This window comes from Hyperolius riggenbachi, chromosome 7, assembly GCF_040937935.1.
Source record: "Hyperolius riggenbachi isolate aHypRig1 chromosome 7, aHypRig1.pri, whole genome shotgun sequence".
Classification (NCBI taxonomy): Eukaryota; Metazoa; Chordata; class Amphibia; order Anura; family Hyperoliidae; genus Hyperolius; species Hyperolius riggenbachi.
In genome coordinates, this window is record NC_090652.1 from 2,127,347 (window position 1) to 2,142,351 (window position 15,005).

At 46.3% G+C, this 15,005-nt stretch overlaps 1 protein-coding gene across 2 annotated transcripts in view; it reads left to right on the forward strand.

Annotated features, from left to right (window-relative positions):
* Window positions 1-15,005, forward strand: part of PPL (periplakin) — a 135,065-nt gene that overhangs the window by 100,793 nt on the left and 19,267 nt on the right. For both annotated transcript variants that reach the window (XM_068243475.1, XM_068243477.1), the window contains 9 exons: window positions 3,024-3,149; window positions 3,256-3,297; window positions 5,302-5,463; window positions 6,505-6,612; window positions 6,764-6,859; window positions 7,296-7,418; window positions 7,697-7,843; window positions 11,102-11,253; window positions 12,133-12,227. In XM_068243475.1, coding sequence (XP_068099576.1) covers window positions 3,024-3,149; window positions 3,256-3,297; window positions 5,302-5,463; window positions 6,505-6,612; window positions 6,764-6,859; window positions 7,296-7,418; window positions 7,697-7,843; window positions 11,102-11,253; window positions 12,133-12,227 — 1,051 coding nt within the window. The remainder of the gene's footprint in view (window positions 1-3,023; window positions 3,150-3,255; window positions 3,298-5,301; window positions 5,464-6,504; window positions 6,613-6,763; window positions 6,860-7,295; window positions 7,419-7,696; window positions 7,844-11,101; window positions 11,254-12,132; window positions 12,228-15,005) is intronic.

Below are 15,005 nucleotides of genomic sequence, written 5' to 3' on the forward strand. Positions count from 1 at the left end.
AAGGAGGTTTAGGGTTAGATATCAGAAAGAGGGGTTTTAGTAGGCGTCAGGAAGGCGGGTTTAGGGTTAGGAGTCAGGAAGGGGGGTTTTAGGGTTAGGAGTCAGGAAGGGGCGGGTTTAGGTTTAGCCATCAGGAAGGGGAGTTTTAGGTTTAGGAGTCAGGAAGGGGGGGTTTAGGGTTAGGAGTCAGGAAGAGGGGCTTTAGGGTTAGGAGTCAGGAAGGGGGGGGGGTTAGGTTTAGGCATCAGGAAGAAGAGTTTTAGGTTTAGGAGTCAGGAAGAGGGGCTTTAGGGTTAGGAGTCAGGAAGAGGGGCTTTAGGGTTAGGAGTCAGGAAGAGGGGCTTTAGGGTTAGGAGTCAGGAAGGGGGGGTTTAGGGTTAGGAGTCAGGAAGGGGGGGTTTAGGGTTAGGAGTCAGGAAGGGGGGGTTTAGGGTTAGGAGTCAGGAAGAGGGGGTTTAGGGTTAGGAGTCAGGAAGAGGGGCTTTAGGGTTAGGAGTCAGGAAGGGGGGGTTTAGGGTTAGGAGTCAGGAAGGGGCGGGTTTAGGGTTAGGAGTCAGGAAGGGGGGGTTTAGGGTTAGGAGTCAGGAAGAGGGGCTTTAGGGTTAGGAGTCAGGAAGAGGGGTTTTAGGGTTAGGAGTCAGGAAGGGGGGGTTTAGGGTTAGGAGTCAGGAAGAGGGGCTTTAGGGTTAGGAGTCAGGAAGAGGGGCTTTAGGGTTAGGAGTCAGGAAGAGGGGCTTTAGGGTTAGGAGTCAGGAAGAAGGGCTTTAGGGTTAGGAGTCAGGAAGGGGGGGTTTAGGTTTAGGAGTCAGGAAGGGGGGGTTTAGGGTTAGGAGTCAGGAAGAGGGGCTTTAGGGTTAGGAGTCAGGAAGGGGGGGGGTTAGGTTTAGGCATCAGGAAGAAGAGTTTTAGGTTTAGGAGTCAGGAAGAGGGGCTTTAGGGTTAGGAGTCAGGAAGAGGGGCTTTAGGGTTAGGAGTCAGGAAGAGGGGCTTTAGGGTTAGGAGTCAGGAAGGGGGGGTTTAGGGTTAGGAGTCAGGAAGGGGGGGTTTAGGGTTAGGAGTCAGGAAGGGGGGGTTTAGGGTTAGGAGTCAGGAAGAGGGGGTTTAGGGTTAGGAGTCAGGAAGAGGGGCTTTAGGGTTAGGAGTCAGGAAGGGGGGGTTTAGGGTTAGGAGTCAGGAAGGGGCGGGTTTAGGGTTAGGAGTCAGGAAGGGGGGTTTAGGGTTAGGAGTCAGGAAGAGGGGCTTTAGGGTTAGGAGTCAGGAAGAGGGGTTTTAGGGTTAGGAGTCAGGAAGGGGGGGTTTAGGGTTAGGAGTCAGGAAGAGGGGCTTTAGGGTTAGGAGTCAGGAAGAGGGGCTTTAGGGTTAGGAGTCAGGAAGAGGGGCTTTAGGGTTAGGAGTCAGGAAGAAGGGCTTTAGGGTTAGGAGTCAGGAAGGGGGGGTTTAGGGTTAGGAGTCAGGAAGGGGGGGTTTAGGGTTAGGAGTCAGGAAGAGGGGTTTTAGGGTTAGGAGTCAGGAAGGGGGGGTTTAGGGTTAGGAGTCAGGAAGAGGGGCTTTAGGTTTAGGAGTCAGGAAGGGGGGGTTTAGGGTTAGGAGTCAGGAAGGAGGGGTTTAGGGTTAGGAGTCAGGAAGGGGGGGTTTAGGGTTAGGAGTCAGGAAGAGGGGCTTTAGGTTTAGGAGTCAGGAAGGGGGGCTTTAGGTTTAGGAGTCAGGAAGGGGGGGTTTAGGGTTAGGAGTCAGGAAGGGGGGGTTTAGGGTTAGGAGTCAGGAAGAGGGGCTTTAGGGTTAGGAGTCAGGAAGAGGGGCTTTAGGGTTAGGAGTCAGGAAGGGGGGGGGGGTTAGGTTTAGGCATCAGGAAGAAGAGTTTTAGGTTTAGGAGTCAGGAAGAGGGGCTTTAGGGTTAGGAGTCAGGAAGGGGGGGTTTAGGGTTAGGAGTCAGGAAGGGGGGGTTTAGGGTTAGGAGTCAGGAAGGGGGGGTTTAGGGTTAGGAGTCAGGAAGAGGGGCTTTAGGGTTAGGAGTCAGGAAGGGGGGGTTTAGGGTTAGGAGTCAGGAAGGGGGGGTTTAGGGTTAGGAGTCAGGAAGAGGGGTTTTAGGGTTAGGAGTCAGGAAGGGGGGGTTTAGGGTTAGGAGTCAGGAAGAGAGGTTTTAGGGTTAGGAGTCAGGAAGGGGGGGTTTTAGGGTTAGGAGTCAGGAAGGGGGGGTTTAGGGTTAGGAGTCAGGAAGAGGGGTTTTAGGGTTAGGAGTCAGGAAGGGGGGGTTTAGGGTTAGGAGTCAGGAAGAGAGGTTTTAGGGTTAGGAGTCAGGAAGGGGGGGTTTTAGGGTTAGGAGTCAGAAAGGGGGGGTTTAGGGTTAGGAGTTAGGAAGGGGGGGTTTAGGGTTAGGAGTCAGGAAGAGGGGTTTTAGGGTTAGGAGTCAGGAAGGGGGGGTTTTAGGGTTAGGAGTCAGGAAGGGGGGTTTAGGGTTAGGAGTCAGGAAGAGGGGTTTTAGGGTTAGGAGTCAGGAAGGGGGGGTTAGGGTTAGGAGTCAGGAAGGGGGGGGTTTAGGGTTAGGAGTCAGGAAGAGGGGTTTTAGGGTTAGGAGTCAGGAAGGGGGGGTTTAGGGTTAGGAGTCAGGAAGAGGGGTTTTAGGGTTAGGAGTCAGGAAGCGGGAGTTTAGGGTTAGGAAGGTAGGGTTCTTTGTGAGAAAAGGGTTAGGTTAAGTTGTAGTAAAATATTGTTCATATATACCAATATTTTATTATGGTAACTTAAACAATTTACACTTAAAAAAACGAAGACTATCAGTACATATTAACTACCGTAACTATAATTATTAACAAAGACGGGCGCCTATTTTTCCTCGCGCCCCTATTTCATACACGCGTTTCTCTCATTTTTTGGAGGAAAAAGAAAAAACAGACGAGAATAACGATTTGTTTTTAATGATAGAATGCATCCAATCCACAGGTAGCCAAACCAGCTCCAGTAGTTTGTTTCTGGTAGAAATGTAATAAGCAACATCTGAAATGTATGTTTTGTTTTTTGCACAGGACCAGCTTAACAACAACAACTTTGCGACGGATTTACCGAACCTGGAGAAGCAGATTATGGAGCACAACATGTTCCACAATGAGGTCCTGGCCCTTGGAGAGCACATCAACAAGGACTTGGACAAGGTGGGCATCCACGGGGCCGCTGGTCTGGCATAAATACCTGTATAGACACAGCAGTTGTAGGGTGAACCCAGCACTCAACTCATCACATGTCCTCCTTCTTCCATAGGAATACACCAGTGGGCTGCAAGTCAAGTATCAGAAGCTCTTGGTGAGTATCCACTGCTTGTTCTCCTTGCTTTTTGCTACATGTTTGGGTTTGTTGCTCCTTGCCATGGTTCCTTATTGTCATTTATGGCCACCAACAACTTTATTTTACTGACACTGACCGGAAGGTTTGAAGGCCACTAGTCGGGGTTCGATCGAGCCTCCAGTTATGACGACTCTTTACCATTAGTCCTCCTTCTTCACTCCAATGGAATATTCCCTTTAATAGCGATAACACCCCAGGTTTGCCATATGTTTGTTAATCGAGCACCAGCATTTGCCCGTGGCACTGCAGAAACATACTGCATACAAGTAACATGGGTGGACAAGGACAATACACGCATGTACAGCACATCATACAAAGTGCATATAGATGGCACAATAATGGGGATATAGCAATACCAGCAAAGAGAGTCCTGCCCACTATACCTTACGGGGAGAGGTGATGATAGGTGGGCACAAGGACTCTGTAGAATGATACGAGGGTGGGCTGGTAAATGCATAAACTGGCCTAGTTCATAAGTGCTTCTTGAGGAGCGGTTTTGGTTGAGTTTGAAGATCTGAAGGTTGTTTTGCTGAACAGATTTTTAGAAGGAGATTCAGAGGAGTGGTGAAGCATTTGAGAATTCCTGTACGTGGGAGAGGGAAGAGGTGACTATAGTAGAAAGGCTAGAATATAATTTGCCGAGTACAGGAGTGGGAAATGGTGTAGTGATGTATATGGAGGAGCCACGTTGGAGAGAGCTTTTAGGCGAATGTTAGAAACTTGAGCTGGATATTTTGGTTGATAGCCAAGCAGGGGAGGGGCTGATGTAGAGGAGCCGCCTATGAGGAGCGAGAGGAGGAGTCAGTGAGTACATCAGCAGAGGACTGGATGGAATAAGGACCACCCATGCATTATACTATAGCCCATATCTGTTCATCCTGCAACTGGACATGGCTCATTTGTGATTTACTCCTAGGAAGGCTTCTCCATTACTCTAGATTAGGGATGAGCTCACAAAACTTACAGAATTGCTTTAGCCATGAAAATCATGTTTTAGTCTGAGTAGGAGAAATCCTCACATCATCTCATGCCACTGTGACTTCATTTGGTGCAATCTGGTAAAATTCTCTCAAACGTAAGCAAGTTTTCACACCTATGTTGATGAATTAAAAATGGTTGTATTTGTTTGCCAATATTCTTGATTGTGAATGTTCAGTGCTGATAGCCCCACAATGGTCTCAGTTCTGGTAGGGTTATCAAACAAATTACCTCATGTGAGGTAATGACATTCAGCAATCCTGGTAGGTTTTAGTCATGTTTTACCTCATGAGGTAAATTATGAGGTAAAACATGGGGTAGTTTACTGAAAATAGCTATTCTCATGGAAATTAGGGGGCATGTTAGCAGCACATAATTTACCGATCAGTGTAAGACCTGCCTGTACCTGGAGCTAAAGTGAATTTGTATGCATTTTGCAGTTTTTAGCAGAGTTCCTATTGCTGTTTTAGTGTCGTTCCTATTCAGGCTGTGTAATAGAAAAGATTAGTAGAAATAAAACTCCAAATATTTCCTGGATTTTTTTTATAGGTGATGCCTATAAATATACTTTTTATGGGTTGCTACATAATCGAATACACCTTCCCCCCCCCTCAAAAAACATCTTCCAAAGACTATCCTAACTTATGGAAGACAATTAAAGACAGCTATTAGTTATTTACTGCATGCTTACCACTGAAATACCTCATGTTTTATCTCACTTAATGCATTTACCTCATGTTTTACCTCATGTTCAGAAATGGAGAAAAATCTTTCAGAATTGCTAAAAAAAAGAGGAAAATGCCTCATGAGGTATTTTACCTATAGAAAAATATTTACCTCACATAGCTACCAGAATTGAGGCTGGCCACGGTGTCCTCGCTCCCTAGGATGTTTGTAACCTCTCTTTCCTTCCATGGGTGGCCCTGATTGGGTGACAGTTATGACTCTTGTCAGTTAGTATCACTTCTCTATTATCTCTTGCAGAGCGCCTCCCAGAAGCGACAGCGAGATCTGAACACCCTGCAGGACTACATGCAGCGCTGCACCAATGAGCTGTACTGGCTGGACCAACAAGAGAAGGAACGCATGGAGTACGACTGGAGCGACCGCAACACCGACTACATCAGTCGCAGGAGGCAGTATGAGGTGCTGAGTGATGACATTCTCCCGTAATCGCATAGATTGGCCAATCCTAGCATGATCGCATGTATTGCTTATGCCGGGATCCAGTAGAGAGCTATGCAGGAGATATTACTAGAAGTCCTTAGTACACAACCATCTGGTAGCTCTACGCCTGTGACTGTCCACGGAACTCCACTAGTGAGATCCCTACCTCCCGGTTTCTTGGTTCGAAGACTTTCTTTATCTGTAAAGATGTTAACGCTCCTCAAATTGGATTTTTATGTATGCAAACACATTGAAGCTGAAGTCTCACACACTACATGGTTTGGCTCTTTGGTTAGCAGAATTACCAGCCAATCATCTTGCAGAAATGCCCAAAGCAGAACCTTCAGCCTCCATAGTGGATTTCCTCTTCCATTTTTATTCAAGGCTGTAGTTTGATGGACAACTAGGAAATTATATTGTGAGCGAACATTCAGCCTTTTCCTTGAACAATGTCCCTATGTGACTATGTCTAACCTAGACATTGTCACCTCTGAATCAGGGCACCTTGTTGTTATCACGCTTAGATAAGATTTATTAAAGAAAAAAAAAAGCCAACTTTTCTTGCAGAATTGTAAATAAAATAGCAGAGTGGATATTGTTACTATTAAGCTCTACAGTTATTAATCTCCCAGCATGCACCTTGTTAGGCACTATCTTTTAGGTATAAACACATGATCATGTACCTGACCAGTTTTAGCTTTTTTCCCACCATAAAACAAAGAAAAGCGAGAGACGGAGTCTGGGTAGTGCTGCTGTTTGCTCATAACATATGGAGTGTTCACCTAGGCCAGTGATGGCTAACCTTGGCGCTCCAGCTGTGGTGGAACTACAAGTCCCATGAGGCATTGCAATACTCTGACAACTCTAAGCATAACTCGGGGAGGCAGAGGCATGATGGGATATGAAGTTTTGTCACAGCTGGAGTGCCAAGGTTAGCCATCACTGACCTAGGTGTAGATCCAGTAGGATAAGTCTTGGGTTCTTCTTTAGAAGGATGTTAATTCTCAGTCTTCCTTGCAGAACTTCATCCAGAGGAGCCTGGAAGCCAAAGAGCAAGAAATTAACAAGCTGCAGGACGAAGGAGATAAGCTTATAGCCAGTGGCCACCCAGGGAAAGACCCTATTGAGGTAACTGACTTCACAGATGTTTACCCCACATGAGCTTATATGAAATTTAGAAATCCCAGAATGCCTTGAGGCTGAGGACTCTTCATCTCCTGGCCATGTGACTAGAGATTGGTACCCTGGTCCATCCCTTCTCTCTTCTGTTTTCTCACAGGCACACATGGAAGCCGTCCACGCAGACTGGAAGGAGTACCTGAACCTGCTGATCTGTGAGGAGAGCCACTTGAAATATATGGAGGATTACCATCAGGTGAGAGAAACCAGTGTTGTCTGGTGTTTGAGTGGGAATGTTCTGAAGGTCATGCTTCTCTGGATGCCTCAGGCCGAGAGGACTCACGGGTGGGACTAAATTACATGGACATTGGCTGTGGTTTGGTTTCTTCATTGAGGGACTTAGGAGTTCACCCAAAACTCCCCTTCTAATTCCGACCACATGACCAGATGAACCACCAGCTTCATATACGTCTGAGGGACCCAATTTACTGTAGCTGCACCTCTTGGCAAGGAGCTTTGTTCTTTCTGATGGATCCTTTGTAAATAAAGTGGAATTTAGGCCAACATTTCTGTTAGTTTTACATAAACTGAAGGAAAGGCATAAATCCATATTGTTGCTGCTGTATTTTAGAGATTTAAGACTAACGTCCTGTCTTGTTAGATGTTCTTATATGATGTCCTCTTTTCTTCAGTTCTATCGAGATGCCAAGGACACTCAGGACCTGCTGAAGAAAGTGGACACCGACCTAGACCACAAGTATAGCCCCGACTTCAAGGACAAGTACCAGATTGAGGCTCTGATGAGAGAGTTGGAGGTAAGAACTCGCCAATGTTCAAAGATTTCCGAGAATAGTCGATACATTGAGAAGAGGACCTTCTTAATTTCAAGCAGAAGAAAAAGATCGTAAAAATAAAGTGCCATAACAGAGATAACTTGGGGGACACTTTTACGTAGGGTGCATTCATGGCGTTGTGGATTCACTGCTGGATTTGTTGAACGCCCCGCCTGGCAGTTGTTTTACTGTCATTAGCAGTAGAGTTACAGCCCAGTGTATTCAGTATGGACCATTCTAACATCAGCCTTTCCTTCCAGGACCAGGACAAAGCTCTGGATAAGTACGACGAGGTTGTGAAGTCTCTCCAGAAACGCAGCCATCAGGTGGTGCCGCTGAAGTTCCGTCGGGAGACCCCGTTGAAGCCCATCCCTGTGGAGGCCCTGTGTGACTTTTACAATGACGGGGTAATGTTCTGCCTGTTGCAAATAATTCACAGTGGTGTCCTTTAACTTATTGCACCCAATCAGACGACCTCACCAGCCCAGAGATGGCTAAGCCAGGGGGATTTCTCGCAGATGGCACAACTGTCCTCCAGCAGCAGCAGGAAGTTGTAGGGTGAACTGTAGTAACTTCTTGCACCCAATCAGATGACCTCACCAGCCCAGAGATGGCCAAGCCAGGGGAATGTCTCACAGATGGCACAACTGTCCTCCAGCAGCAGCAGGAAGTTGTAGGGTGAACTGTAGTAAGTTCTTGCTTTGCAAGGGCCGTTCGCACAGATCTGAAGTAATGTGAGGTACCCGGTCAGCCAGCTTGTTTGAGTTACGCAGGTTGTTTGAAGTAACGTGAGTTATGCAGATGCTGCACGCACATGGGAGTTCTGCCGGCCAAATCCAACCCCCACTTTTCATGTATACCAGGGCGGGTGGCCAGGATTTTTGGACCAAGGGCCATATCACCGGTCATGAGATAGCTAGGAAGCCGGACTAGTGAAATTCAAGACCTCTTTTTTTTTCTGAGAGCCCCTAGATACAGTATGCCTATTATAGTTTTGCCAAATAAAATTTTTCTATGTGAAATCCTATTCAGTGGACTCTATTCACAAAACTTCTCATCAATGATTTATTTATCACCCAAGATGCTCTTTGGGAACTTAAAGTAACATAGATGAGGTGAAACCAGGTGACGAAGCTTTGTTGATCATGGCCAATGTGTCAGTGGCGTATCTAGGCAAGACAGCGCCCATGGCAAATACTAAAATTGCGCCCCCCCAGCCCCCCCCCCCACACACACACACACACACACACACACACACCTACAATCAACAGCATCCTGTCTAACCTTTTTGGACAGGGTAACCTTATCATGCATTCAGAACACACACGCACACACAATTACCAGAATGTAACAGTCACTATGAAATAAATGAGGCTATCCTTCTGATCCTCTGCCTCTAATACTTTAAGGCAGGGAACATACTTGACTGTTTTCATACGCGTTTTCTGCACAGAAGAACTGAAAACTCATGTCAATCAAGGGGCTAGTTCACACTTAACGTGTTTTTCTTGCACAGAAAAAAAAACTGACATTCTGCATGATAATTCTGCTCATTTTGTCAGTTTTCTGTATCAATTACATTACTTTTAACTGTTGTGAAAAAAGCACACATTTTTCTGCATAGAAACACACTTGGTGTGCAGAAAATGTGCGCAGAAAAAGCTGAGTTGAAAACTGAAAAACAAGTGTGATCCCTGCCTTAGCCATAGACCCTGAACAAGCATGCAGATCAAATGTCTATAACACATCTGACAATATTAGCTGCATGCATGTTTCAGGTGTGTGATTTAGACCCTACTGACCAGAAAGATCAGCAGGATTTCCATGCAACCAGTATTGTTTAAAAGGAAATACATTTGGCAGCCACCACTCTCATATGAATGAAAGCAATGGAACATTTGCAGTGACAATTATAACATAATAAAAGCCTGACAACTTATTAAATATCAGTAGATAGGTACTGAGCTAGAAATATAATGCATTCTAACAACTGAGGTACACTGTACAAGAGAGACGTTGTTAAATCTGGCCACAGAGATGCCAGCAGCGTAATGGTTAAAGCACAGAGAGTGTCATAAATAAAAGTAAGTAAACAGCACACTGAGATAAGGCTGAGGAATGTGTGAATGACAGTGAGGAGAATTAATAGATCTTGTAACCTCCAGACCCCTAGCATCTTCCGCTATCTCAGGGGACTGAAACATGATCAGGGAGAGTGGGAAAAGTTCAGAGCTCACCTCTCAATAGCCTCTAATGTAGATATAAGACAAAGGCTGAGACGGGCAGGCTGCTGGATGATTGTTACTCCCTTAAGCTGGCCACTAACGGTCCAATTTCTAGTGAAAAATCGTTCGAGCGATCAGAAATTCTGATCGGACGAAAAATCGTTCACTACACCATCAACTAACCAATCTTTGCTTCCTATCTATCACGACCCCCAAGAAAATCCAAATTTTCGTTCGATGAAAATTCATTCGGGCGACATTTTTTTCACTCGTTCATAATCGATTGTGTCCACCAATGGAGATTATTTACAACCAATCCGATCAGAATTTCTGATCGCTCGAACGATTTTTCGCTAGAAATTGGACCGTTAGTGGCCAGCTTTAGACTCAGGAATGCTGTCAGCAGCTCTGCGCCCCCCTGATGATTGAAGAGGGAGGTCGCCTGGGGCACGTCATGCCTGCATCCCTCCAGATACGCGTCTGCAATGTGTCCTGTCTACTTGTCCCCTTCAGTGTGCTCCTCCCTCCACCGGGACTTCTGCGGCCATTTTCTGCTGTCCCATAGTAATCGGCATAGGACTACAAACAATGGTTGACAATTTCCAGTATATATTGTGTATGCACTGCGGCGGCCATGGATTTCAATGTTAAACATCCCCCCAACTGACTGGGGAGGGATGGGAACTACTGTAGACTGAAGCATGAAAAATAAGCAACTTAAAAAAATGTTTGTCAAAACTTTACATTTTATTGTCACTATGCTTTTTTATTTTTTAAATTTTTTTTAAATGGTCACCCATTTCCTGAGGTACCGCACACTTCCGTAGCAATTTTAGTGACAATAGTATGTGAAGGCTTTTTTTTTATATTTTGGAAACTCGGTGGCCTAGACTTCAGTGTCAAAATTGGAGATTGAGTTTAAAAAGGAACTGTAGTGGAAATAATCTAATAAAAAGTCATAAAATTGCTGTTTTTGTTGTTGTTGCTGTTTTTTGACTAAAGTATTATTTAGAAATGATTTAGTCAGTGTTTGCCCATTGTAACACCTATACTCACCCCGATCTACTTTCTGAAATTTGTCACAGGTGGTGATATCTTTACTGCTGGCAGGTGCACCACTGCAGAATGTTTGTTGTGTATTCCAAAGTGAGCAGAAAAAAAGCCTCATCACCCAGAGGGCTCTGGGGCAGAAGTCTTCGTGACATCATAGTCTAGGCAGTGACATCACTGGGAGGGTGGGATTACATACCAATATACAGCAATATATAGATTTTGGAAGTGATTCTGATGCTGCAACCAGAAATAAATAATGTAAAATTGGGTTTCCTGAATAATATACTACATTTTATTTCATGTCACTACAGGGCCTCTTTATACTGATCTCTTCTCATCGGCTGTTGTGTGTGTATTTGCTTCTCATGTGTGTATTTTGTCCTGTAGGGTGAGATCAGCCGCGGGGCGCAGTACTCTCTAAAGGCCAACAGGGGGGACAGGTGGGAGGTCACAGACAGCAATGGGCAGAAGCTGGTGGCTCCTGGGGTCTGCTTTACCATCCCCCCAACCGATCCGGAAGCTGTGGCTCTAGGAGACAGGTAACGTGTGCATTTTACATACATCTATCACAAGTTCCTCCCTGGCGGCATTCAGGAGCTCCTTTCTGCCAGCAGAGTCTGAATTCCCTCCCCAGCACACAGCTGATCACATGACCCAGCCCTCCTCCTCCCACTGCTGCAGTATTTGGTGTGTAAGGAGGAATGAAGCCCTTCTCCCTTGTTCTTAGAGTGTTTATAAAAGCAATGTGCACCTCTCGTCACCCTCTGCTGCCTGCTCTTTCATTTACCTGTTTGTAAACATATTGGGAATGGAAAGAGAAGGGTAAATGTTTTATTACTCCGAGATCAGAAAATAATTACACATTAATTAATGAGGAGGGCTTTAGCTGCAGTGCAGGCCACAAATAGTTAATATTTCAGCAGCACAGAGGAGGTGGGCGGAGTCAACTCCATATTCACAGTGAAAGACTGGCTGCTCTCCCTCCCAGCTCACTTACTATCTCATATGGGCGGTGCCAACTCTGCACGCCATTTATTGCAGTTTTCCGTTTCCATTTTGTGATTACTTTTGTGTGCTTTTATTTTTTCCTCTGCGATTTTAAAACACAGAAAAATCATAGAGCGCAAAACGCATCAAAAATATCAGGAAACCGCAGAAAAAAATGCGATACCATTGAAATAGATTAGATGGGTGGCAGATGCGAGTTCTGATGTGTGAGCAGGGATAATTAATATTGCAGAGCAGATTATAATCTAGGGTGAGGCTGGATTACAGCGGGTCCAACCGATGGAACGCGATTACGTGACACATGCCGGCAGATATTATGCTTCCACTATGGGCCCCTCACACGCCACGCGGTATTACCATTGGTCAGGATTTAATCCTTTTCTAACCTCTCCCCTTTCTGATTGGTTCAGCCTCCTCAGCCAATACCGCGGCACGAAACAGAAGGCAGCGAGCAGCAAGGCCGGGCTCGTCCAGCGCCTAGAGGACCTGAAGCGGGAATCCAAGGGTAAGTGTCCCGAAAATCCAACACCGAGGCAGCCGCCAACATACCGGGCAGCTTTACCCTCCTGCAGCAACATTCTTACACCGCCATCAGAGGAGGAGCCTAGCCTTGTGAGCTTACAATCTAGAGGGGTGGAGACACTAGGGGACGATCCTGGCCTAGTGAGCTTACAATCAAGAGGGGTGGAGACACTGGGGGAGGAGCCTGGCCTTGTGACTTTATAATTTAGAGGGGTGGAGATACTGGGGGAGGAGCCTGGCCTTGTGAGTTTACAATCTAGAGGGGAGGGGGTGGAGACACTGGGGAGGAGCCTGGCCTTATGAGCTTACAATCTAGAGAGGAGGGGTGGAGAAACTAGGGGGAGGAGCCTGGCCTTGTGAGCTTACAATCTAGAATGGAGGAGACACTGGGGGAGGAGCCTGGCCTTGTGAGCTTACAATCTAGAGGGGTGGAGACACTGGGGGAGGAGCCTGGCCTTGTGAGCTTACAATCTAGAGAGGAGGGGTGGAGAAACTAGAGGGAGGAGCCTGGCCTTGTGAGCTTACAATCTAAAGGGGAGGAGACAGTGGGGGAGGAGCCTGGCCTTGTGAGTTTACAATCTAGAGGGGAGGGGGTGGAGCCTGGCCTTGTGAACTTACGATCTAGAGGAGTGGAGACCTTGGGGGAGGAGTTTGGCCTTGTGATTTTACAATCTGGAGGGTAGTGGGGCGAAGACACCAGGGGGAGGAGCCTGACCATGTGAGCTTACAATCTACCAGGTAGTGGGGTGGACACAATAGGAGGAAGTCCCTGTGCTTGTGAGCTTACAATCTAGAGGGTAGTGGGTCAGAGACACTAGGGGGAGGAGTCTGGCCTTGTGATCTTACAATCTAGACTCTAGGGGGATGGAGACTCTAGAGGGAGGGTGTTTGACACACCCACACTACATCCATGTTAGGAGTACAATTGCCATAAGACTTTCCCTAAACTCCCTCTTTGATGCAGAAGTGATTACCCGCACAAGGCAGGAGGCTTTGTTACTCATTTCCAACACCTGCACTAATCCACTGATTGGCAGCAAGTTCTGATGGTGCATATTAGACACACTGTCACTGGCTTATGCTTTATATAGAAGTTATATTGCAGATAGAGCCATGTACTCGGCTGAGAAGTGTTTGCTGCTAATGCTTGCAATATCTAGAGACAATCTGAAAACACTGAGATTTTTTTCTCTGTGGAATATCCTGCTAAAGCGATGAGAAGTTACTGGGGCTTGTAGGATTTATTGGCGGTTTAGATCGGCTGATATGCGGGCAGGAATCAGGCAGCTGTAAGTTATCTGGAGATGAGAGATATCGGAGGCACAGCGAGGAGTTCCTGGCAGGAGCGCCGGTCACACGAGGTGAACGCAGAACATTTTCCTCCGCCGCAGCGACATTCACTGTCAGCATGAGAGCAGCCAATCAGATCGCATCTACGGGTCTGTACACACGCTAGAGAAAAGTCTGCGTCTGCAAACTAGTGACGTCTCAAGACAGTTTCCAGCAACAAGAAACTGCAAGTAATTTAAACAACGCTGTTCATACACACCAATGTTCAACTGTGTTGCTCAAAAACTGGCCACACGCAAACAGAATCGGCATTCCACACAACATGCGCGCATGCTCTGGCACATGCCCGGCCGACTGCACGATATCTGACCAATAGTCATCTGAGCTGATCTGCCGGTTCGGATCAGGAGAATAATCGATATCCGTCGCTCGTCACGGCCGTTTAGCTACAATTCTTTTTACAAAGATTATCATCCAAAACGGCGAGCTCTGTCGTACGTTTTAAATGACTTTTATCTAGCATGTGTAGAAAGCTTTACTGGCTGGAGAAGCCACAGTAGTGTTGGCCGGACGCTGGTCTCGTGTGCCTACAATGCTTCGCACAAGTATCTCTTTACTGAATACAGGCCACAGTGCTGTGAGCGTTCAGCAAGGCCTGAGCTGTGCACTGGTCCAGGAAGATTAATCAAACGAGGGCACATCGATCCTTTCACTGCCTTGCAGCGCTCCATACATCAACCAATACTCAGCCGAGCATCCAACCGCATGTTGTCAAAATCGATTGAGAAAGGCTCTATAGTCTATTATTATTATTATTACTAGCTGATTGCCCGGCGTTGCCCGGGTATGTATTTGGCTGGTGTTGGCTCCGCCTACATTTTCACACACTACTCAATGACCAAGTTTGTGAGCTTTGCGGTCTTTGGTATCAATAATCTGCATTGAAATGAAACAAATCTGATTGGCTATGTGTGGCTCCACCCCCTTTTCTGAATTTGAACCCCAGTCACCCAATAACCAACTGTACCAGGTTTGAGGCCTGTGCCATTAACAGTTCAAGAATGGTAGCAATTAAATATTCCCCTTGAAAAGCAACAGGTGAAGTTTGATTCACTTTTGTAGGCTCCACCCACTTTTCTGAATATTAATCCCAGTCACCCAGTGACCAACTGTGCAAAGTTTGAGAGCCCTGCCATTAACAGTGTAAGAATAGCTGCAGTTTATATTTTCCAGTGAAATTTGTATTTGTCTCCACCCACTGATGACCCAGCATTGCCCGCTTATGTATTTGACTGGTGTTGGCTCCGCCCACTTTCTAACCCTAACACACAAAGACTCAATGACCAAGTTTGTGAGCTTTGGGGTCCTTGGCATCAATAATTTGTATATTCCCATAGAAATTAAACAAATCAGATAGACTGTTTGTGGCTCCGCCCCTCACCAGCATTTGAACCCCAGGCACCCAATGACC